This window comes from Epinephelus moara, chromosome 9 (assembly GCF_006386435.1).
Source record: "Epinephelus moara isolate mb chromosome 9, YSFRI_EMoa_1.0, whole genome shotgun sequence".
Lineage (NCBI taxonomy): Eukaryota > Metazoa > Chordata > Actinopteri > Perciformes > Serranidae > Epinephelus > Epinephelus moara.
The window spans coordinates 17,478,917-17,502,166 of NC_065514.1; the positions used below are offsets into that span (position 1 = coordinate 17,478,917).

At 38.9% G+C, this 23,250-nt stretch overlaps 1 protein-coding gene across 2 annotated transcripts in view; it reads right to left on the bottom strand.

Annotated features, from left to right (window-relative positions):
- Positions 1–1,533: 1,533 nt before the first annotated feature.
- pnpla7a (patatin-like phospholipase domain containing 7a) overlaps positions 1,534–23,250 on the bottom strand; it is a 47,992-nt gene continuing 26,275 nt past the window's right edge. The window contains exons 27-36 of one of the 2 annotated variants that reach the window (XM_050052974.1): positions 22,134–22,290; positions 20,825–20,941; positions 20,625–20,694; positions 16,896–17,012; positions 16,578–16,726; positions 16,282–16,434; positions 16,055–16,174; positions 11,944–12,028; positions 9,560–9,675; positions 1,534–6,515 (exon numbers count right to left, since the gene is read on the bottom strand). In XM_050052974.1, the coding sequence (XP_049908931.1) occupies positions 6,408–6,515; positions 9,560–9,675; positions 11,944–12,028; positions 16,055–16,174; positions 16,282–16,434; positions 16,578–16,726; positions 16,896–17,012; positions 20,625–20,694; positions 20,825–20,941; positions 22,134–22,290 (1,192 nt within the window). In that variant the 3' untranslated portion in view covers positions 1,534–6,407. The remainder of the gene's footprint in view (positions 6,516–9,559; positions 9,676–11,943; positions 12,029–16,054; positions 16,175–16,281; positions 16,435–16,577; positions 16,727–16,895; positions 17,013–20,624; positions 20,695–20,824; positions 20,942–22,133; positions 22,291–23,250) is intronic. The other variant, XM_050052975.1, reaches the window with a different exon arrangement.

Here is a 23,250-nt window from a genome sequence, read left to right on the forward strand (position 1 = left end):
ATACTGTGACTTTTTCATGTCGTACTATACTGCTGCTTTTATGACACACTATACTATGAGGGTTCTATGGCATACCATAATATGACCTTTTTATGTTATATTGTATTGTCATTTTTATGGCATAGTATACTATGACATTTTTATGACATACCATACTATGAGGTTTCTATGGCATACCATAATATGACTTCATGGATGACGTTTTTATGGCGTAATATACTATGACCTACTATAGCACCATAGTATGACTTTTTTGAGACATAATAAATATTGTGACTTTTATCTTAAACTTGGTATCATCTTTAAAAGCATATTATACTATGAGGCTTCTATGGTGCACTATATTATGACTTTTTTGAAAGCATACTATATTATGATGTTTTTATGCAACACTATGCTATGCTGTGACTTTTTTATGTCATACTATGATTTTTTACGCAATAATATATCATCAGATTTAATGGCATACTATACAGTGACATTCCTATGGCATAAGTCTGGTATACTAAAAGGTTTCTATGGCATGCTATACTGTGACATTTTTTAATGGCATACTGTACTATATCTCCCCAATATTACTGCCTAGCCATTAGTTAGCTCAGTGGTGCTCAGTGCTTCAGCAGTAGATGCACGCCTTCTACTAAAAAGTGAAATGATTGGCAGGTGTAGTCTGGTAGAAAGAAAATCGTCCCTACATGAACTGCTCAGAACAAGGTCTGGGGATTTCCTTGACTAACTGGGTCATGATTTTTGGAAAGAGACATTGCTGTTGAGTTTTTGAAATGTATTATATTGGCTCTCAGCACCACAATATGTATTTTTGATCTTTGGGTGAACTGTCCCTTTAATATTGTAATCTTCATAAATATAAGATGTATTGCCGGGTTGTGTCGTATTCTATTGCATTAGTTTTAGCAAGAGAGAACATGGAAACTTGACACAGAAAGGACCTGTGCTGAAATTCAAACCCAGGTGCTTACTATGAAGAGACAGTGCAAACCTCTGGTCCCCTACAGGGGAATTCTCTTTCCCCTTGTCCATCTCTGTATGACAAAAGAGCTTCATAAAACTTTGAAGCTGGTAAATATTCAGGACGTAGCACAAAACTTGAGCAGGGCTGACTCCAGTGTTGAGGCCAGGGTACTTTCACTGAAGCACATTTAACACCGAGCCACCCACTGGAACCACCTCTTCACTGGTTGACAATTTATTTTTCCAATAATGCTTTATTTACTCAGGTGAATTTCATTAACATATGATCTCATCTGCAGATGCCCCCAGGCAACAGCACTAAGCAGATTTATGTATTCCACTTTAACTTCCCTCTGAGTTTGTTACCTCTACAGAGAAGTGTCACTCTGTCAGGGATCTGCGAGGCACTCTAATCTGATTTCTGACTATTTTTTCATAATTCTATAAACCAAACAATTAATTGAAAAAATAATCTGCGCATTAATCAAAGATGAAAATAATCATTTCTTTTCTACAGCAAACAAAGCGATTGGGAAATTAAACAATGACAGGCTCACAGGATACATCAAACAGTGGTTTATTAGTAACAATTGATTATCAAAAACATATTTATCAAATATCATAAATATAGATAAGTAACTGATGTCATACATTACAGGCTTACTGGTAAACATTCATCATTGTACACTTACGCTAAATGAGGGCACGAGTGGTTGTTTTTTTCTGTACAGGTCATCTAAGGCTTTGTAACATTAACTCATGGCACAGTCCCACACATTACGTAAGCACCTCATCCATTACCATGTCCCATTTTATAAAGTAGCCAAACATTCATTCTGCCAGACAGCATCAATTCATTGTGCTCAGTTTTTGGAAACCACCCAAAAGTACAAAAAAAACACCAGTGCAAACAACATTACCTCACTGGTAAACAACATTTTTCTGTCTCCGCCTTGTTCACACATTCTGTGTCCAGACTCTTAACCAACACCAAGTGGGAAACCCTTAGTGTTTGTCACAGCGTTTCTCCTACTGTCTACACGTGTAAGGCCACAGGGACTGTGTCACCGGTATAAGCAGAGATCGCAGCTTCATACGGTGAGGCTCACAGGGTGCTTTATCAAGTGGGGTGAAAATAAAACAATAAAAATGTTGCATTGATATTCAAATGATTAAAGCCTGACTGATTAACTGGCCGGTTGATATTAGCTTATTGCAGATACATTTGTAGATGATGTGTCAGCGGATAATTAACAGGAAATAGCAGCACAATTGCACTATTACATGTTTTTTTTTTCGACTATCACACTCCTTTCAAAAACATATTGAAGGGATCCACTTAAAAAAATGTTTGTCATGCTCTGTTGTTAGGGCTCTGGTAATAAGGCGATAAGGGCTGAGACAATTAGTAAAAACCATTAACTATTAATCTCGATAATTCATTTTCAAGCCAAATGCAAATCTTTTAATGGTTCCAGTTTCTACGACATAAGGCTTTGTTGTTTTTCCTGGAATCACTTCGAAGTAAACTACAAATCTTTGGGTTTTGGACGGCTGGTCAGACAAAAACAATTTAAAGACGTCACCTCAGTCTCTAAGAAATTTGACAATCCATTTTCTATTCTGTAACGTTATATGAATCAAAATATTAATGTGTTAATTAAACACAAAGATCATACATACAACATAAACATAAAGATCAAGGTTATCAATACTGAAAATAATCATAAGTTGCAGCTCTAGCTGTGACTGAGGTCAACTCTAAACATGGTAAAGTGCCATACAGAGAGGCGTGTTAAACAAGGCTATGTAACAATGTGTTAGTGTGTTTGTACATTGCATTGCATCTCTGGAGTGATTGTCAGAATGTTGTGCATAAAAACATCTAGGGCTAAGGTTGTATACATTCTTGGCTTAAATATGAATATATTCAGTTACTCACTTTTCTCACAATGACTGCAGTGCCCGTTTAAAGTATCTGTTTAGAACAGTCCCATTCCTTGGTCTCTCGTTGCTGCTTGCAGCTTTCTCGAGAACCGCTCATCCAATCAACCTCACACGTGACACTGCATTTCCTTCCTAAGCATGCTGTTATGACACAGTTTCGTCCTAAAGCATTGCTACAGTATACGCATCATATGCTCACAGCTGGGTATTTGGGACCAGGCTATTTCAAGGAACAAAAGCGTTCATTTTGAAAGTTACACTGCTGATGCTTGAAATGTTAAAATGAGTCTGGTACAGTTTAACATCTCAGGTATCTCCAATCTCTGTTTTTCATCTCTTCTTGAATGTACTGTAGCAAGCAACGGAGAGAAATAGGGGTTCCCAGTGTTGTAGTACTCAAGATCGGTCTTGGTTTTGAGACCACAACTGACCGCTTTTTTACTCACTCCTGTCTCAAAAGCCCTGTTTCCACCAAGCAGTACAGTATGGTTCAGTTCAGCTCAACACGCTTTTTTTTTTTTCCATTTCCACTGTGAAAAGTTGTGGATGGTACCAGTGGAACTGTTCCATACTGTCTCCATTTTTCGTCCCCCCTCTGTTGGGGTACCTAGCACACAGATCTGGTACTAAAAGGTGGAGCTGTGAACACTGCAGTCTGATTAGTCAATAGAGGACGGTCACTCTGCTCAGGGCTGAGTTGTGGCTGGTTTCATGTAACCACTGTTCATACTGTGGAGAGTTTTATTAGTAAATTGTAACTATACAATGAATGTTTTTCTGCCTCTCCCATGACATACACATAACAAGTGGGAAAAATTTAAATATCCCATGGAGAGAGACTCTCACTACAGCCTGATTTATTTTGATCTGGGCCTGTGTGCAACCCCGTTCTGTGGACGATAAACGAGGTGCAGACTGGTGTCACTGGTAATGAGGAATGAGGAAATACAGTGAGTGCTGGACGGAGCAGTGAGTGACAACAACCCCACCCACATTTAAGAGTACTGTTTGAGGTGGAAACACTGGGTCTAGGTACCATGTCTGAAGGGTTACTTTTGGTTACAAAGGTACCATACTGAACATGTTTGATGGAAACGGGACTAAAGAGTACGCAGGATTTTGTTTCAAGACCGGTCGAGTCCACAGCTGCGGGGGATATCACTACACTGTCTGTGCGTTGTTTGATTTGTTGGCTAACATCAACACAGTGATATGATGCAAAACTTCCTACTTCAAATGCATCCAATAACTTAACTCATTTCTTATTTTAAATGTACACTTTGGTCTTGACTCATGACTGCTTATGACTTGGTCTTGGATTAAATGGTCCAGACTACAACACTGGGGGTCCCTTTTCAATATGCTACACAGTATGAACATAATACAATACTGATAAAATGTTCCACAGATCTACTTTAAGGGCTCGCACTCCCTTGGGTCCTCAGCAATACACTTCATAAGTGCATAATCAATCAGCCAAACGGATGTTAAGAAAATCGAAGCAAGACCTACAGAGACTCTTTTCATTTTACTCAGATAATATTATGTATGCAACAAAAATCTGATCATCGTAATGGCAGTTTGAAAAGAAAAATCTGATCCAAGTCACTTAAAAAAAAGTTAAAGCATGTCTTGACAAGCCAAATAACTCGTGTTACAACGTGTTCCTGTGAAGATCTGCCCCGCTGCTGCAAATAGCCCCTGTGCATAAACTGTACTGAGGCGAGCGGAGCGTCACAGTTCACTCGACAGATCCACACTGTCTGCCGCTCAGTCTGTGTCTGATAGATTCGAGCCAGAAAACAGATGGGTGGGGGGGAGGCTTCTCTCGCCAGCTGAGAGGGGAAACCAGTGCTTTGAAGTGGATTGCAATCATTACTTCCCTCCATGTCCCTGGCACACTGGGTGCGACAAAGCTGTGCTGACAGCCATGGCCGCAGAGCGCACTGCTTGTTTTGCTCGCTTTCTGTTTTTACATCAGGCTTGCTGATGTGGATCGTTACGTAGACTGAATGCACAAAACGATAAGGAGTGGCTCTGATTTTTGTCAAGTCTAACTTAATACATCAATGCAATACTCACATGCCATTTTATTAGGTACAATCATACATTCTATTGTAATCCAATACAACTGTTATGCAAAAAAGTCTACTTTTATAATGCATGTAATCAGTTTTCTTTTGGGCACTGAGGTCATATGATGGTGTTGTACTGGACTGCATTATATGCAGAGGTTTTTCTAATATTCTGCCCTCCTAATGTATGCAAATAGGGAGGACAAAATAATAGAAACACCTCATTTGACCTCAATTATGAACATCTAATTGAATTTACACATTTCCAACACTGTCTCCAATAACTGAGCGCTATTAGCTTTATATAGATGGATGTTATGACAGAGCTGTTGTATTGGACTGCATTAGATTGTACAGGTGTACCTGATGAAGTAGCCACTGACTGTTAGTCTTACTTTCCTCTCAGGGTATCTAGCTATGTTGTTAGTTTTGGTGTTATTTGCCCTGAGATTTCTGCCACTCCAAATACAAGTGAGGTGAATTGAATTTAGTATTTTGAATCTGTCTGTCTGTCTGTCTGTCTGTCTGTCTATTTTTCTTCAGTGCCCACACAGAGCAGACAGCTAGTGGAGCGTGAGATCTTTGCTGAATATGACACAAAGTCATTTAGATTAGAATCGCTGACTGCACTTTTATAATACAGTAATGCCTACTTGTGACTGCTCAACACGTCACTGTGGATGGAATTATTAGCAGGGCAACCAAAGAGTGATTATGCCATCTTGGTGCTTTAATTTGAAGGATTTTCAGTGGCCTGAGATGATGTAAATATCTAAATTAAAAGGAAATCTGCAACTTTTTTTTTCTGTCTTATCCTTTTGTTTATTTTTCTTTGGACGTGCCAGTTTTTTTTGTCTAATCTTTTAATGTTGTGTGTGGCAGAAATCTCAGAGATGCATACGTCAAAACTATCTGCATGTCTAGATAACAGAAGTGAGGTGAAGTGAATCTTTATCTCAAATCTATCTTCTTTATGTAATCAACCAAGAGCCGAAGTTGTCACCTTGACTCATGTAATTATTATTTCATGGAAATAGTATCTCCCGACCTCTCCTACCTTCTATCTTGGTCTATGTGATTCATGTAAAGCTACAGATGCACTCTCCACTATCTCAATATGAGAAATGATAGAGCTTGCAGCTGCTCTTATATAATAGGAATGCATAGGATTGCAGCTGAGTACATTACTACCTGTCCGTATTCATTTTTTTTAAAAGTGGCTGCACATTCGTTATGTCAGCCACACAGCTAACGAGGCCAGGTTACCGAGGGCAAAATAGTAATCGCAGTCATGCCGACGGTCGCGGGGGCAGGGGACAGGTTTTGAGTCATGCGGGACAGACTGGAGGGTAAAATGTGGCAGGTTAAATTGTGACGACCTGATCGAGCAGAGTTCATTAGACTGGTCCTCAGTTAATGGACTTCGTGGTTTGATGGACTGTCAGAGGCGGTGGGAGACTGGGGGTTGCTGCTGGTGAGTGAGGTAATGTGGCGTGCGTGTCTCCCTTCCAGCTCTTCATCCTGAGAAGTGAAAGCAGAGTTATGGATCAGTGAGGAGAAGAGGAGTTCAAATAACAGTTCATCTCAATAATACACATTTAATCAGATTCTGAAGAAAAAGAGGTTACAAATGCATAATAGACTTCTACTTAATGGCTCATTATCAAATAACATGGTTACTATGATACATGGCCCTTGTCCAAAGCATCTGCTTCTATTGATAAATATTTTGTTCCCTTTCTGTTTTTTACGCCTCTCGGCTAGAAAATGTAAGTTAATAAGTTAACGACAAAATCTTTACACTACTGTGCATTTCGTCCCTCGTCACTTTAATTAAAGCCGTCAAAATGGCTTTAAAAGGGGTTCTTTTGTGATCAGTGTGGCCATAAGGAATGATTAAGGTTATGGATGCTTTTGTAGAAAGAAAAACTTCAAAACATGTGAACCTATCCTTTAATAATCTCACATTTGATCTGATTTGAACTGCTCATCTTGCTCATTAGAATTCTGACTAGCCTCATCATAGATGCAACCAATCCCAGAACCCATCAGCTGTTGTCTGACTACAATATCAAGGTGTCTACAGGTATCAGACAGTTAAATTTAATGGTTTTCAAGAGCTGTTTAAGACACATTTTAACCAAATTTAGGACAGATTTTTAGACAAATCATGTTTTACTTATTTAACATGAGTTAAGTCAATCTACATTGTACTAACAGGTAAGTGCAGGTATTAAGTAAAATTACAGTATTATAGTTTTTAAAAGATCTATAACATCAGAAACGTGGACTTTCACATAGAAAGGCTTCACTCATGTTCACAAAAAGAAATTTAAAAAATGGATAAATAAAATTAGATAAAATGTTTGTAGCTGTTAAGACCTCACAAAGACTTTTAAGGCCTTATTGTTGTAACATTGAATTTAAGACTTTTTAAGGACCTGTAGACACCCTGAATAAAGCCTCTGGTGACAACTGCAAATATTTCAGGAGATCCAGTGTAGCCAGCGGATATCTGGACGTTTCCTGTGTCCCAATCATTGTTTACAGTTTCATTAGCAACTAGAGACAGGTGTAGCCTGTTGTCTGGCAACATTGCGGCTTTTCTCTATTAACAGATATTTGCATATGGATGCAAATAAATTTTTAAAAAAGTCAGCATAATGTGATAGCCAATGTGTTCCAACGCTGCAATTTTGCTCTCCACACTGACTGTTTACCTGCAGGAAACCAAAGCCTGCTCAAAGGTGATTGGTTTTCATTTGTAGTCCGAATTGTGTTAACCATAGGGGTGTAACGATACATTGATCCATATCGTCATCTTAAAGATACACATTTATTTTGAAATTCACATAGCACGTCTGTGTCACCATTTCTGGGCAAGCGCGCCTCCGCTCAAACAACAAACAGAGCTCAGGAATAAAATGGTCAAATCATATTCTAGTTGTTTTTGTGAGTTGATGTAAATGATTGTGTTAGATAGGCATATGATATCGCGTCATATCGATCGCAGGCTCCTGAATCGAATCGAATCAAAATCGTATCGTGACAGACTTTGTGATATCAGCAAACATCGTATCGTTATCCAAACAAATCGATATATCGTATCGTGATGAAGCTAGTGATTTACACCCCTAGTTAACCATAGTACCAAACTCTTGTACTGCTGCCAACTGATTCTGCATACATGTGTAGACATCTGAAGTAGTAGCAGAAGTAACAGACGTCGTCAAATCATCCAGGTAAAAAAGGCATATCTCTAAACCTTTCTTTGACGAACTGTGCTGTACACCTTCAATCCATTCTCACTAATTATCTCTTCACTGATCACAAGTGCTATATCGTAGGCAACTGGACTTGCTTGTGTTTCTTGAAGACGTTTCACCTCTCATCCAAGAGGCTTCTTCAGTTCTAACTGACTGTTACGGAGTTGCAGGATTTAAACCCTGTGTGGGTGTGAACTCTTGCAGAGTCGCTGGAGTCACATGTGAACTCATACTTTCATAGCCGTTAAGGTCACGATGTGAGTCGTTGACCCACCTGGCCATCATGTGTGTCGTTAGGGTCAGGTGGGACCAGGGGTGAATTCATGTAGACCTGAAGAAGCTTCTTGGGTGAGAGGCAAAACGTCTTCAAGAAACGCAAGCAAGTCCAGTTGGCTACGATATAATAGCGCTTACGATTACCATGACCTGGATGACTGAGAATCTTCAGACATCTCTTCACTGCACTTTGTCTCTGAAGCAGTAGTAACAGATGTGTATAATAGGCTGATTGTAGTAGAAGTTGGAGCAACTTGTTTTGCGTTTCAGTTTAAAACATATGAACAGCTTTACTTTGAGTCAGGCTGAAAGACGCTCTGTAGTCGTGTTACAAGACCTTTGTCCTCTTGTGAAAACTGATCGCAATATCTCAATTGACAGTTGACGAGACTTTGAAGGAATCGCTGACATTTTTCTCAGTTGTTTAGTGCCGTAATTTTTACGGCCAAAATCGGTTCCCTTTTTCAATGACAAAGTTTAGACTTATGAGTGTTATCCTTTTTTTAATGTCCTAGATTAAATTCTTCCAACACAATGCAGCCGTGCTTGTCAGTTGAACTCAGTGATTCCTGTAGACCTGAATCTTTTATGGAGTGGAATATGCGATTTTTTTCCCCCCGTCTGACTTGGAAAACATTATTTAGGGCTTAACTGAGTCTTGGCCCAATCCCCTTATGTTCGACTCAAAGTCAAAGCCCTACCAATTTCTCAGGCCCCGGCTTGTGACTTGTACTAAAACATGCCATTTTAGTTAAATTATGTGGCCCTGCAGTGTCCTCCAATTAATATCCGGATATATTTTATGGTCTTATTGATCGCATTTAGAGTATTAATTGGCCTGGCTCCAGAGTGAACTTTAATCTCTTCCTGTACATGGGCCAACAGGACACTTTTGACTTTCCCAAAGTCTAGATTTAACAAAAAGTTATTGTGGCCAATAAAAGTGTGCAAGTAAACCACAAGATGCATTTTTAAGTAGAAGAAACCCCCATCGTGTCCACCCTTAGAAGCAGTGGTTCCCACCGTGTCAGCAGTCTCCTCCCCTTCAGTGTGCTCTCCATAGCGATTGTATAGCTCCATGTCAGACAGAGCACTCTCCACTGCCTCCTCTTCATAGTCAGTGTTGTACTCTGACTCCTCTGATGAAGGGAAGGAGCGGAGGACAGGAAGCAAAGAAGCACATTGTGGGTGAATAAGTTGGAATATGTGGTGTGTAGAAGAGGTGACAAACAAAAGTGGGTGTTCAGGTGAATGAGTCAGAGAAGCAAAAAATGTGAGGCATTGTGAGAAGTCAAACAGGGCAATGTGACGAGTGATGGATGACAAACAGGTTATAAATAGAAAGACGAGGACGGATGAGAGGATGGAGATGTCTGAGGAAAAACACCTTTGGATGTTCTATGAGGTTGCACTTACAGATGGTTTCTAAAAACGATCTTAAAAATGTATATTGTTTCTGTTTGATTGCAAATGCTTAATTTGAAATATGAAATTTGCACAGGTCCTAATTTCCATCAGCATGTTACAACAGGGTTTATGCAGGATTCCTTAATGTTCCACCTTTTAAAACCCTTTCCATACATTTAAGGACCCCTTTGCCACTTCAACTTCTAACCAGTTACATTAGCAACACAGTTAAACTTGCATTTAGTATATACTGATTGTAAGATAGCACAACTAAACATTATTAATTTGTGATAACTCTTTGGACCACTGCATCAAGGTATATTAGAGTAATATCAGTAATGCATAAAAGCTAGAAACAAATCTTGTTCCCTATAACACAAACACAAACTTCTTTTATCAGGCTAATAAACAGATTGTTTATATTATCGTCTTTTATATGTATGTTAATACACAATTAAAGGAATTGAAGGTCAAGAATTTCAGTCCATGTACTTATATAACCAGCATTTGACTAATAAACTTTGTATAACTAATAAAAGGTAATAAAACTTTGGTGAGCTTTAGGAGGGTGATGTCATGTAGGAGCTCTAACAAAAACCCATCATGGCATGTGCACATAAAATGCACAGTAGAGACCAGGGACCAGATGTATAAATGATGCATTAAAAAACAAAAACCTTGCATATGCCTTTTCCCTTTGTGGTGAGAATGTGCTCATCTCACACATATTTCAAATCAGGCGTACATACAGGTTCCGGTCACAGTAAGTAAAGTCGAAAAATGTAATGAAAAATGTCATAGCATAGTATGTCATAAAAAATGTTGTATAAAAAAATCATAGTATAGTCAGCAACAAAAAAATGTAATTAAAAAACAAGTACAGTAAAAAAAATATATATACATAGTACAATAAGCCATAAAAATGTCATGATAAATATGATAATATAGTATGCCACTTAAAAAAAATTATAGTATAGAAGGCCATAAAAATTCATAATATAGTATGTCATAAAAATTGTCTCAGTATAGTATACCATAAAAAATTATATAAAAAGTCATAGTATAGTATGTGACAAAATGTTATAAAAATCTAAAAAGTCATAGAATGCCATGAAAAATTCAAAATATAGAATGCCATAAAATTGCCATAAAGAAAGTCAGAGTAAAAATTGTTGTAGTGTAGTATTGCATAAAATAAAAAATAACAAAAATATAGTACACTATAAAAACTGTTACATAAATAAACTGTTTAATAAAAAAAAAAAATCATAATATGGGTGCCATAAAAAATGTCAAATAGAAAGTCAAAGTAATCTGTTAAAAAATTCCTAAAAATGTCATAGTATAGTATGCTATAAAAAAAAATTAACATGTCATCTCATAAAAAATTTCACACTACCATATAGAAAGTCAAAGTATTCACTTTCATAAAAATGTATAGGATGTCATAAAAATGCCATAAAATTTTCTAAAAAAATGTCATGGTATAGTATGCCATAAAAAATGTCAAATAGAAAGTCATAGTATCTTTTGTCATAGAAATTGTCATAGTATAGTAATGTTTAAAAAAAAATCCCATAAAACTTTAATATTATAGTATGCCATAAAAAATAATATATGAAATGTCATAGTATACTATGTCAGAAAAAATGCTATAGCCATAAAAAATGGCACAAAGTCACAGTATAGTGTGTCATAAAAATTGTCATAGCATGCCACAAAAATGTTTACTTTAACACATAATTGCTAAAATGTATTCTGCAATGGAGATTTCAGCAACCCATTTCCTCCTCCACATGAAACTGATCCATTTGGTAATGGAGAATGACAGGAAAAAAAAGGAAAGAAAGAAAACCCATCCAAAGACAAAGAACAGTGAGCACAGGAAAGACAAACATGAAAGAGTAAAAGCACGTCTTCTCCCAGACACAGAGTGCAGGCATGTTTACAGACTGTGATCATGAGTGTGGCTCAAAGTGAGAGTGTGTCGGTAGATTTACCATCCACAAGAGCAGGTTTGACGGGCTCGATGCGTGACACAATTTCTGCCAGGTCGGTAAAGGAAGCATTGGGACACGTTACCACCTGAAAGACAGACAGACACACACACACACACACACAAACTCAAAATACACAAAAATGCTCAACACAGACTGAGCAAACAAACAGTTGGAGAGATTCTGAAATCAGGCACTGGGTCTATTTTAATCTGTTGGAATAAGATAACTAACCAGTGGGCTTTCACTTTGCCAGCTGCCAGGCGTCAACACCTTGTCTGTTAAAACGCTTCAATGGATTCCTCCTTACATAAGCCAGTGGTGAAAACATGAAAATATTCCACTTCAACACACCGCAAAGACTACAGCCAAGAGCCAACTAGCACCTACGTTCTGCGCCTGAGTGAGAGGATATAACCTTCTATAGCAGCAGGTGGCAGTAATCTGTATTCATCATTAAAAAAGGGAAGCTGGAAGACCGACAGGACGGATTTAAGACACTAGTTAGTCAGTTAGCACATTAACAACACAAACCGATGTCGAAAGAGCAAATTATATTTAGAATTTATCATGCGCTGGCAAACATTAACACAAACAGCTAAGAGTTGTTTCTGCTAAAGAGCTAAATGGCCGGAAAAAAAAAATCACATTAGCTGTGTATCAATTCAGGGGCTGCAGCTTTTGAAGGATGCGTCCTTCACGGTTGACGTCAGCTACCACCTTTGAAGACCGCATCAGCCAAACCAAACGGTCTCTGAAATAGGGCGGTCTGGTCAGCGGAGAATTTCCTGGTTGCATCACCAGTTGTTCTCAACCCGACACGTTGCCGTTACTGTTACCTTGCAACCAGCTGCGCTTGACAAAAGACGGAGTAAGCTAGTAAGCTAGTTAGCCCTTAATAATGGACCCAGAGATTGTTATTATATATATATGGTTTTTTTAATCAATACTTGAGATGATTCACCGCCAGAGACACCGCCATTTGATATATTTCAGGCTGACGGAGGACTGTTTTCAGGTCAATCTTTTAAATTAACTGTTCAAGCTGTGTGTTTTTAGCTAGTAATGTAGTAAAGTAGTTAGTAATGTTAACAGTTAACCGTTAGCTAGTAAACAACTGTTAGTTAATGCGCAATCAATCTTGGGATATGCTGGGCCACGAAGGATTCATCCGTTGCATCCTCAACATTCTGGGAAAGGAGGCTGCATTTCTCATTATGCATTTGAAGAAGCCTTTCAATTGGGAGAGCCTTGGTTGCACCGATGAAACACAGTTGGTCTTCAAATGCAGCCTTCGAAGGCTGGAGACCCTAAATTGAGACACAGCTATTGGTTTTAATCTCACGCCCTCTAGACTTAAACAGGTTGTTTACTTTCCTCACTTCTGTTTCTCTTCTCATGCACTGAGCTGAACTGCCAATCAGAGGGATAGCTCTTACAGACGCGCAGATTCAACATGCCGAATTGGCCGGGAAATGACAAGGACTGACAGGCTGACTAGTGCTAACGGTACGAGAAACACCGCAAAAATTAGGGCAACTGACGCCTGTGTGTCAGGGTCGTATGGTGCCAAAAGGGGATCTGTCCACATAGCATGGTGGAGGAAGAGCCTGTCTATCAGAATTTAATTGAATGATCACTGATCACGTCTTGCAATCATTAGTTGCTTATTCTGGATCTTAAATACTGTCAGTTTTTCCATTAGCTTTAACCACAAACTCCTCCTTTTGTTTTAAATCTCCCCCACCTGATTTGGGGTTTTTTTTTTCGTTCAGCATTTTGTGCAGCATTACTGAGCACATTATGTAGAATCCATCACGGTAAGAGATGCATTATTTCCCCCGAGAGTCGCACCCTACACTAGCACCTAAAATAGAAAGACACTCATTAACTGCCTATGTGGGGTAGCTATTGTTTTAAAGAATGAAAATTGGATTCATTTATAAGACCGTTTTCAAATCTGCGCCATCCTTATCTCCACAATTACTCAGGTTGATTTGTTAGTTTGTTGCTTTAGGGCTATTATCAAAACTCCTTTCGATATCAACCCTGCTATTTTTCTCTGCATCCTGCTCGTGTTGTTGTTAAAACTGGGGGTAAATATCTCATCTTTCTTCATCATTCTGTCTCCTTCCTTGTTTAGTTGGTCCTTTGTCTTTCTTTGACATTGCTGGGGGACAAATCTGGTGTGCGGTAAATCTGTTTCTCTGTGCTGTAAGAGCTGAGTGATGCATAGTTTTACTGTTATTGCTTTAACAGCAGTGCAGCCCAAGGCCTAACACATGAGGCTGTTGACGATGCCGTGCAGCTGACAATGAGGATGTAGAAACAATAACAATAAGAGAAAATGTAGCCATTATAGTATACCCATGTGGTTGATTAAACATACATGGACTGCAAATGAAATCACAGATAGAGACCACACTCCAGAGGATGTGAATTTTGCTTTGTTTTTGCACAGGTGGGTACTAATGCAGAGCAGTTACTGAGATAATGTGTTTGTGAGCTAATCAGTTTGATTGCAAAACTCAGACAATCAAAACAAAGAGAGATTATGACACAGTATTTCATTGCGACTCTGTGGTTGCATGTTTTTAACTAGCTTGGACTAAACCATGAACGCCAGGTAACTTGAGTTAGAAATGTCTCATGTCAGCTACTTCACTGTAGACCAACTGAGATACTTCAGAGTAGTGATGAGAATCTATAGTTAAGCCCAGTTCAGACCAACTGGTTTGTAGTGGAGTCCGCTGGTCAAGTCAAAATGACCACAGACAGCGTATTCGCTTGCTGCAGTAGGTGATCCGTCCATGCCAAGTCCTCTGTTTTCATCCTCATGGTGTGCCAGTGTCAGACGGTGGGTCAATACTACAAATGCAACTGTAGCCAGTATCTTTCTATCACTATCCTCATTCATATTTAAAAGTAGCTACAAATTATATTCAGCCACAAAATAAGCCTGAAAAGCTACAAATCAGAACAGAAGTACAGAGAGTTGTTGCATAGAGATGATACACCATCCCATCTAGTTGCATTGGTGTGAACTGGCAGGTTTTTAGAACATTGCAGAATGGCGCATTGCAAGTAGTTGCACATTTCGACTCGTATTGTCGCAAATCTTTGGTCTGAACTGGGCTTTACACTTTAAACCACAAGTAGAATTTGGTCCAGACTCAGTTGTTGCTCTGCATTAAACAGTCCTCAAGGGGGAAGTTCAACCTTTTTCAACCTGTACCCTGTTTTCCCATATTTTAGTGTCTACGTGAGTAATTGAAACAGTTTTTGAAACTGTCCAGTATTGTGTAAGACCGCAAAACAGGCTGTAATGTAACCACTCCAAGCATGTTCGCACCATCACATGCACAGACAGGTTCAGTCTTGCAACATTATGGAAAGGAACCCTACAGAGAAAGACCTTTTGTTAAAGAATAACATCCCGAAACAGCCCCGAAATCGCCATCACCAATCCCACCAGACTCCATTAAATTAAATAGCAATTTTATCATCGTAAAACATACTTCATTTAAAGTCAACAGACACAAGAAACAACTAACCAACACAATCTTGGTTCATCTTTTCACTGTTTTGACAATCACTAACTCTGGTTTGGTTGAAATAAACCCTTAGTTCACCCCAATAGATGTGAAAATATGCTGCCTCTACACACGCTAAAATTACTGTTTACTTAAATGGAGTCTGGTGGAATTGGCGATGGCGATTTTTGAGCCATTTCTGGTTCAAAAAAAAAAAAAAAGCCTGACATCATTATGAAAAGGATTCCAACAGAGATAGACCTTTGTTAAAGAGTAAGATACTTAAAATAATCACCTGAGCCTGTCTGTGGCAAAAACAAGCACTTTAAGTGGACGTGAACTCAACTGAAGGTGCACAAATGCCCCAAGTGGTTACACTGCAGTCTGATTCCTCACTGCCGGCTGCAGCCCTGTCACTCAATACTGAATCAATTTAGACAATTGCTGTTCCCATTAGTCATTTAAACACAAAAACATGGGGGGAGAAAAAGGTCCAGGATGGAATGGACCTACCCTTTAATAGCTCTCTTGTCATATATTCTACAGTATTCCCAAGTGTTTTTCCCTCCCTGCGTCCTTACATGACTCTTGCTTTGGGTGTGGTGGAACTCCTCCTGGTGTCGGTCTTTCAACATTTTCTCCACCACTCCACTGCGGCCCCACACGTCAAACACAGTCTTTCCGTGCTGGTATCCCACCTCCTACACAACACATCAATATTATTTTCTATACTGACGGCAAAATCATTATACAATATATGCCAGAAGGCCTTGTGGGAATTTTTTAGATATCTGTCACGTAAACTTACAGCAATCTCGTCAAACTTGCCAAACTCCAGGGTTCGGTATCTGTCGATCGGAGGTCTGATGTACTCGCAGTAGTCGCTGCTCTTCACAGACTCCAGCTGCCTGACACAGCACACGTAGGCCAGCCGAGTCTGAATCTCTGCCATGTTTAACACCTGAGGCCACAAGGGTAGAAATGAACATATGCATCACTGAAAAACACCTCCAAAAAATTCCTCATTGTTATTCACAGGACTCATTTACTTTTAAAAGATATCCTCGCACAGTCTGTTGTCTTTATTTTTAATCAATCCATTACCTTTACTTTCTCTGCTAGGGGGTTGAGGCGTTTCCATAGCAGCCACCAGCCTGAGAGTGAGTCGCCATAATTAGTAAGGTTGGTTTCATCCCGGCTGCCCACGTCAATAGCTATCACCACTTTGGCCCCCATGGAGCGTGCCACATCAGCTGGGAGAAGAGGAGGAAATGGAAACAAAAGGTGGGACAGCAGAGGAAGAGAGAGATTCATCAATCATATGTGTGATAAGACAGTCAAAACAACATGATCAAGGCAAAGAGAGAAAGAATGCCAATGGAGGTATGAATATTAAAACTGAAAGGACTGAGTGTAACACACCTGGTAGGTTGTTGATATAACCTCCATCCATCAGCAGGTGTCCATCTTTGGGGTCGCAGAGAGGAGGCAGATACCCAGACAGAGACATGCTGGCACGAACATACCGCCACAGAGAACCTCAAACAGCAAACAGGCAACTCTTTAAGTTTTATGTCTATTAAGCACAATTTATTTAATTGAAAGCAACCAACCTGAACTGACAGAAAATTAGACTCATCAGTTCAAGGGTCAGTTCACCAATGAGGACAGAGGTGGCAGAAATCTAGAAGCCAGATAAAACAAAGACTATCTACTACCATAACCAGATACAGTTCTAGGGAGGAAAACTCTCTTTTTTGGTCATTTCAGCAGCAGTTAACGCAAGAACAAACAAGAACAAATAATTCTTTTAAGGGGAGACACTACAGATGAAAACAAGTTTTCCCATGCACTAGTCAATTTTGAATTTTTCTGGCTTTTTTGCACCCATAACATGTCTTCTTTAAGACTACTGGAAAAAAAATTGTCCAAAATGCAGATTTCAGGGTTCCCATGCATTTTCATGGACAAAATTTAAAAACTTTTCCATGACTTTTCAGGGACCCATGATACATTTTTTTTCTTGCCTCACTTGCAAACATATCAGACTTAAACTCTATTTAAAAATAATTTTAGGTAGCTGGTATACATGAAGGGAGAGAAGGATCACAGGGAGAGAATGAAGAAGAAACGTACGTGATGGTAAACAAAACCTTTTCATACATCGCCACATGTTAGAGTTACAATACGTCATCAGCTACAGAAAATAATTTTGCTGTTACATAACAGTACATGGAAGGTTTTCCATGGAAGATTACTGTAACAACTTTATTACACACAACAAAATTCCATGACTTTCCCAAAACGTTTGATGATTTTACTAATTTCGACTTTTCCAGGCTTGGAAAATGGGAAATTTCTTGACTTTTCCAGGTTTTCATGACCGTAGTAACCCTGAGATTTGGGTGTTTATTACAGTCCAGGTTTCTGTTCTGTTGAAGGTGGATATCTATTCTAAACTATTTTAAGCTGCACTGTGTGTTGTCAAATTAGGTTTGTCATTTGTCTGGTTACTGAATATGTTGTGTGTGCACTTACGCATTTACACAAATTAAGTTATTTTGATTTTGGTTTGTTTTTGCTTTTCTGGAAATGTATGCAAAAGGAATATATTTGATTGGGTAATGCTTCATTTGCATATTCAAACAAACTTTCAGAAAACTTGAAAATATAAAAAATAATTGTCATAATGTAAGTAATCAACTGAAGAAGTTTCATGGTGACATCTATTAAAAATGTTACCCTATTCACGTGTTGTGTCTTATTTTTTTGTCTATAAATATTCTGAATTTCACAGGCAACATATCTTTAAAGGCTATTTTCTTAAAATGATTATTTCTTCATACTCTGAGCCAAGAATCTTTACTTCAGTAGAGCTCCAACGATTAGATGATTAATCGATGACTAATAGACTATTAAAATAATCGGTGACTATTTTAGTAGTCGACTAATCGGTTTGAGTCATTTTTCACAGAAAAGTACAATAAAAGTACCCCAAAATACTCTTATTGCAGCTTCTTACGTTCAGATATTGGCAGCTTTATACACTCTCACATGACGGTGAACTAAAACCCTTTGGTGTGAGTACGAAACAAGACATTAGATGACATAATTTTGGGGTTTGGGAGAGACAGACCGACGTTTTTCAACATTTTAACACATTTTTTGATAAAACGATGAGTTGACTAATCAAAGAAATAATCGACAGATTAGTCGACAATGAAAATAATTGTTAGTTGCAGCCCTATACTTCAGTAGCACTTATATACACCAAACTTTACATTTGATTCCTATTTATATTCTAAAGATTTTTTACAGTATTTTAACTGTTAATATGTCAAAGTGAAACAAGAATTTTGCACCTGATTTTCTCCAATGTTCAGGATCATATGTATGTATATGATTCTTGACTGTCATGACATGTCAGCTTCATTAAAAGTATAGCTGCAAATTAAAAGCAACAATAGATGTAAAAACACACAGAGACAATGCATCTGTGATCAGTTCCCTAATTTAATTTTAACAATTTTTTCAATCTTCTCCAATTTCTCGTTTTATTTTATGGAAGTGATCAATGTAAGTGCACTTGTCCTAGAGCCGCCAAGACGGTTTTTATAATGCAAATAACTCTGTTTAGATAAAACCTACAAGCTTCTCTTGCTATGACTTTTCCTAAAAATGTGTCTTGTATGTTTTCTGAAGCCTTTAAGTTACAAAAATGAAACACACTAGACTTCTGAGCATTTATACCTCTGACCGAAATTATACATTTTGATACATACAGGTAGGCTATATATTGCAAAACTCTGTAAAAGTACACCAAAGCATACATTTTCGTTTCCAAATATTTATTTGAAAACAAAACCATTCATACGGTCAATAAAAAACCATTTTGTTAATAATAAAAAACAAATGTAATCTCAACAGTGACCGCACCAGCCAGCGGGACTGCGGCGCTTGGAGGGGCGCAGTAATCCTGGCGGTCCTAGTGTAAAGCACCACGGACAGCGCCAATGCATCTATCGCTGTAGCTCAGGGCTCTGATGCCTGAGTCAGAGCATGTGAGCGGAGTTGGAGCTGCCTCATCAATAGGTTACTGGTAGGAAGCTGCTGACAAAACTGTCACTGTCAACTGCCTCCAAGCGCCGCAACGATCTGCCAGACCATCATATGTAACTTCATTGTTTATGCTGCCCGTGTGCTCAGAAGCACACAATGAATGCATTTTTGAGTAATTTCCGAGAAGTTATGATAAAAAAAAAAAACATATATATATTACAGACTCTAGAATAGGACCGACAACCTCTCCAATGTCTCATGTCAATTAATTAACACTATTTGTTGGCTTTTTATAATGCCTTTTTTTTTGCTGCCAGTTGAAAGTGGTGATTTGCTAAATACATTCTACAATAATAAATTAGATAACTTTTGGTCTATAATATTGTTGGCTATATTACGCATTTTAATGAAAAATACTACGCATTTTAATGAAAACACTGAACACGCGACTGAATGAATGAATGAACATTGGAAGTGGTTCAGCCGCAGTCCCGCTGGATGGCGCGGTCACTGTTGAGATTACATTCGTTTTTTATTATTGACAAAATGTTTTTTTAGTGACCGTATGAATGGTTTCGTTTTCAAATAAATATTTGGAAACAACAATGTATGCTTTGGTGTACTTTCACAGAGTTTTGCAATATGTATAGCCACCTGTATGTATCAAAATGTATAATTTTCAGCCGCTGCCGCGGTCAGAGGTATAAATGCTCAGATGTATTGTCTCTGTGTGTTTTTACATCTATTGTTGCTTTTAATTTGCAGCTATACTTTTAATGAAGCTGACATGTCATGACAGTCAAGCAACCCCCCCCCCCCAAATACCCTGATTGCTTCAATGACGTCATCAAAGCGAAAAAGCGAGTCTGTTGATTTCTGCCACATTGACGAGCGATTGCAACTGAGCGATGAAGCGATATCAAAGGGGCGAACCAAGCAACAGCAGAAAAAAAACAGGTCCGGTGTGAACACAACTTTAACTGCAAGTAATCTACTGAGGAGGTTTCATGGTGATATCTGTTAAAAGTTTCACCTTATTCACCTGTAGTGTCTTCTCCTAAAATAAAATAAAAAGCAGAATACTGAACTTACCATCAGTGTGTACTCTCATGGCAGAGGCAGTGATGTCAGTTGTGATGTTAAAATATGGGATCCAAAGGTCCTGCATACACAGAAGGTCACATCAAGACAGATAAACATAGTAGATTCACATAATACATTTGCTTATCCTGCACCACCACCAGATTCTTTGAACAATTTATTGTCACCTCAGGGTTCTTAAGTAAAATCACCTCAATCTGTTTGCTCTTGAAGACACTGCTGATGCTGGAGTTGAAGGCAGCACCGGTGAACATGGAGGTGACTGGGTACGTTAAATCCAGAACCTTCTTAAACACTGATGTCATTTCCTGCAGAGAGAGCAGGAGAGAAGAAAGGTCAAATGGCTTCTATGCTCCACACAACAAGATGTTTTCTCCAGTACAAAGCACAACTGATGTAAGAAAATCTGGTGGGCTCTGATTGTTTTCTCTTAGCAGTTAAAAAAAATCTTCACTTGTCATAAAATGCATTTAAACAGAGCAAACTGTACCGCTCCATCTTTGCTAGGGGCAAACTTTTTATTGCAACAGTGGTTCTTTTAATTCGATACTAAGGAGCAGTAACTCAACCAGCTGCTCCTAAAGGGAAGGTTCATAACCAAGGACAGAGCCAGAGGAGGAGGGACTGGATACACTGAGGAAGACGAATCATACCATATGCTCAGCCTGCCGACCTGGAGACCGAGCAGGTGTCTCAAATCAGCCATCATGAATGGTCACAGGATTTAAGACATAAGTATGAGCTGCACATTACAACCAAAACGCTTCTGTTCCTGAGCTAAACGTGCAAACCACTCGAGGCTGTGTGTGCAGCACCAGCCAATTACTATTAATGGTTAATCAGCACAGCGTGGGTAATCATATGAAAAGCAAAACAGAGGTAATGAAATAAAAATGCTGTCAGAAAGAGTCACCTTCACAAGGACAGACTCACAGGCAGAAATTTGAAAATATTCCTCTCTCCAAACTGGGGCAAGCGGAGGAGGAGTTGTTGAACGCAGCTTCTGTTCCACAAACAGAATAATGTCGACTGAATGATCCCACTTGAACCATTTGTTTGTCACAATTATTTAGCCTAATTCTAGACATAATTACAAATACACCACCTAAGGAGAACACACTTGTAGGTCGTCTCTCTCCAAGCTCTGCAGTGAGCAGATGTGTAACATGCTTAAGATGTCTGATCAAGGTCATGATGCATCAACATTTTACTGTACTGTAAGTCAATTCAATACAAGTTAAAAAACTACATGAAGGAATTTTCTGGTGGCCTAAGACGCAGAACATCCCTGGTTCAAATCCGACCTCTGTCTTTCTGCATTCATTTACTGTCACTTCTATAGTGTCCCCTGTCTAAGAAAGGAAAAACACAATATGGAGAAGGCACCTTTTGATGAAAGGTGGGATATATTTGAAATTCCTACTTGATATAAAGCAGATCACTGACTCTTAATATTTGGGTTTATTGCAAGACTAGTGTCACTGTTGCTTTGACTCTCACCATTGCCCATTCTTTGGCCCTCATCCTCATGCGGCTGTGGCTTCGGTCCTCAGCATACAGTGCCCCCATCAGGGAACCGATAGAGGTGCCACCAATGAGGTCCACGGGGATGCCGGACTCGCAGAGAGCTCGCATTACCCCCACCTGGGAGCAGCCCCTGAACAGGTGGGTGGAGAAATACACATGAAAAGACAGAGATACATTTATGTAACCAAAAAGACACGGACATACCCAGCCTGCATAAGGATGAAACCAAAAAGCTTTTTAATTATATTCTGAGCCTGACGGTTATAAAATCTATTAAGCCTAGAGCAGGCATCATATTTAAAATATTACATTGTCCTGTTAGTTCTGACCAAGTCATTTGATTGTACAAGAAGCATTACATGAGTGCTGATATAGAGTATAACAGCACTGGGACTTTTAACTATGCATTTATCACTCTGCTTTACAGGCGTTCTAAATCGTTAACTACATTCACTGTTAATTAGCCTGTATTAAAGGTCATCGTAACAAACTTTTCACAGCAAACATGAACATATTTTCACAAATAATACTTGAAAAAAATAATAAATGGCTGTCAGATGGTTGTTTTTTTTCTTTAGATATTTTTTTGGGCATGTTTTGCCTTTAATTGACAGGACAGTGAAGCGTGAAGGGGGGAGAGAGAGGGAGAGACATGCAGCAAAGGGCCACAGGCTGGACTCGAACCCGGGCCACTGCGGCAACAGCCTTGTACATGGGGCGCCTGCTCTACCACTAAGCCACCGACGCCCCAAGCCAGGATACTTCATTGCAAACCTCCAGGTGTGCTCATATGACCTCAGCCGATGTTGGAACATACTGTCTGATCAGGCTGTTAAGTCACTAGAATCATACATGCCACCAAAGCAACGGTAAATGGACTCTTATTTCACTGGTTGCACCATAAATGTAAATATACAAATAATGGTACATGATACTTATGTAAGACTAAAGATACCACCACTTTAAGATCCTGGCGGGAGTTCTGCTGGAAAAACATAATATGATATTTTGTGACTACAACAGGGGTCTCAGGGGTAGGATGAATGCTGGAGGCTGTGTGGTAAATCAATGGTGGACCACTTTCATATTT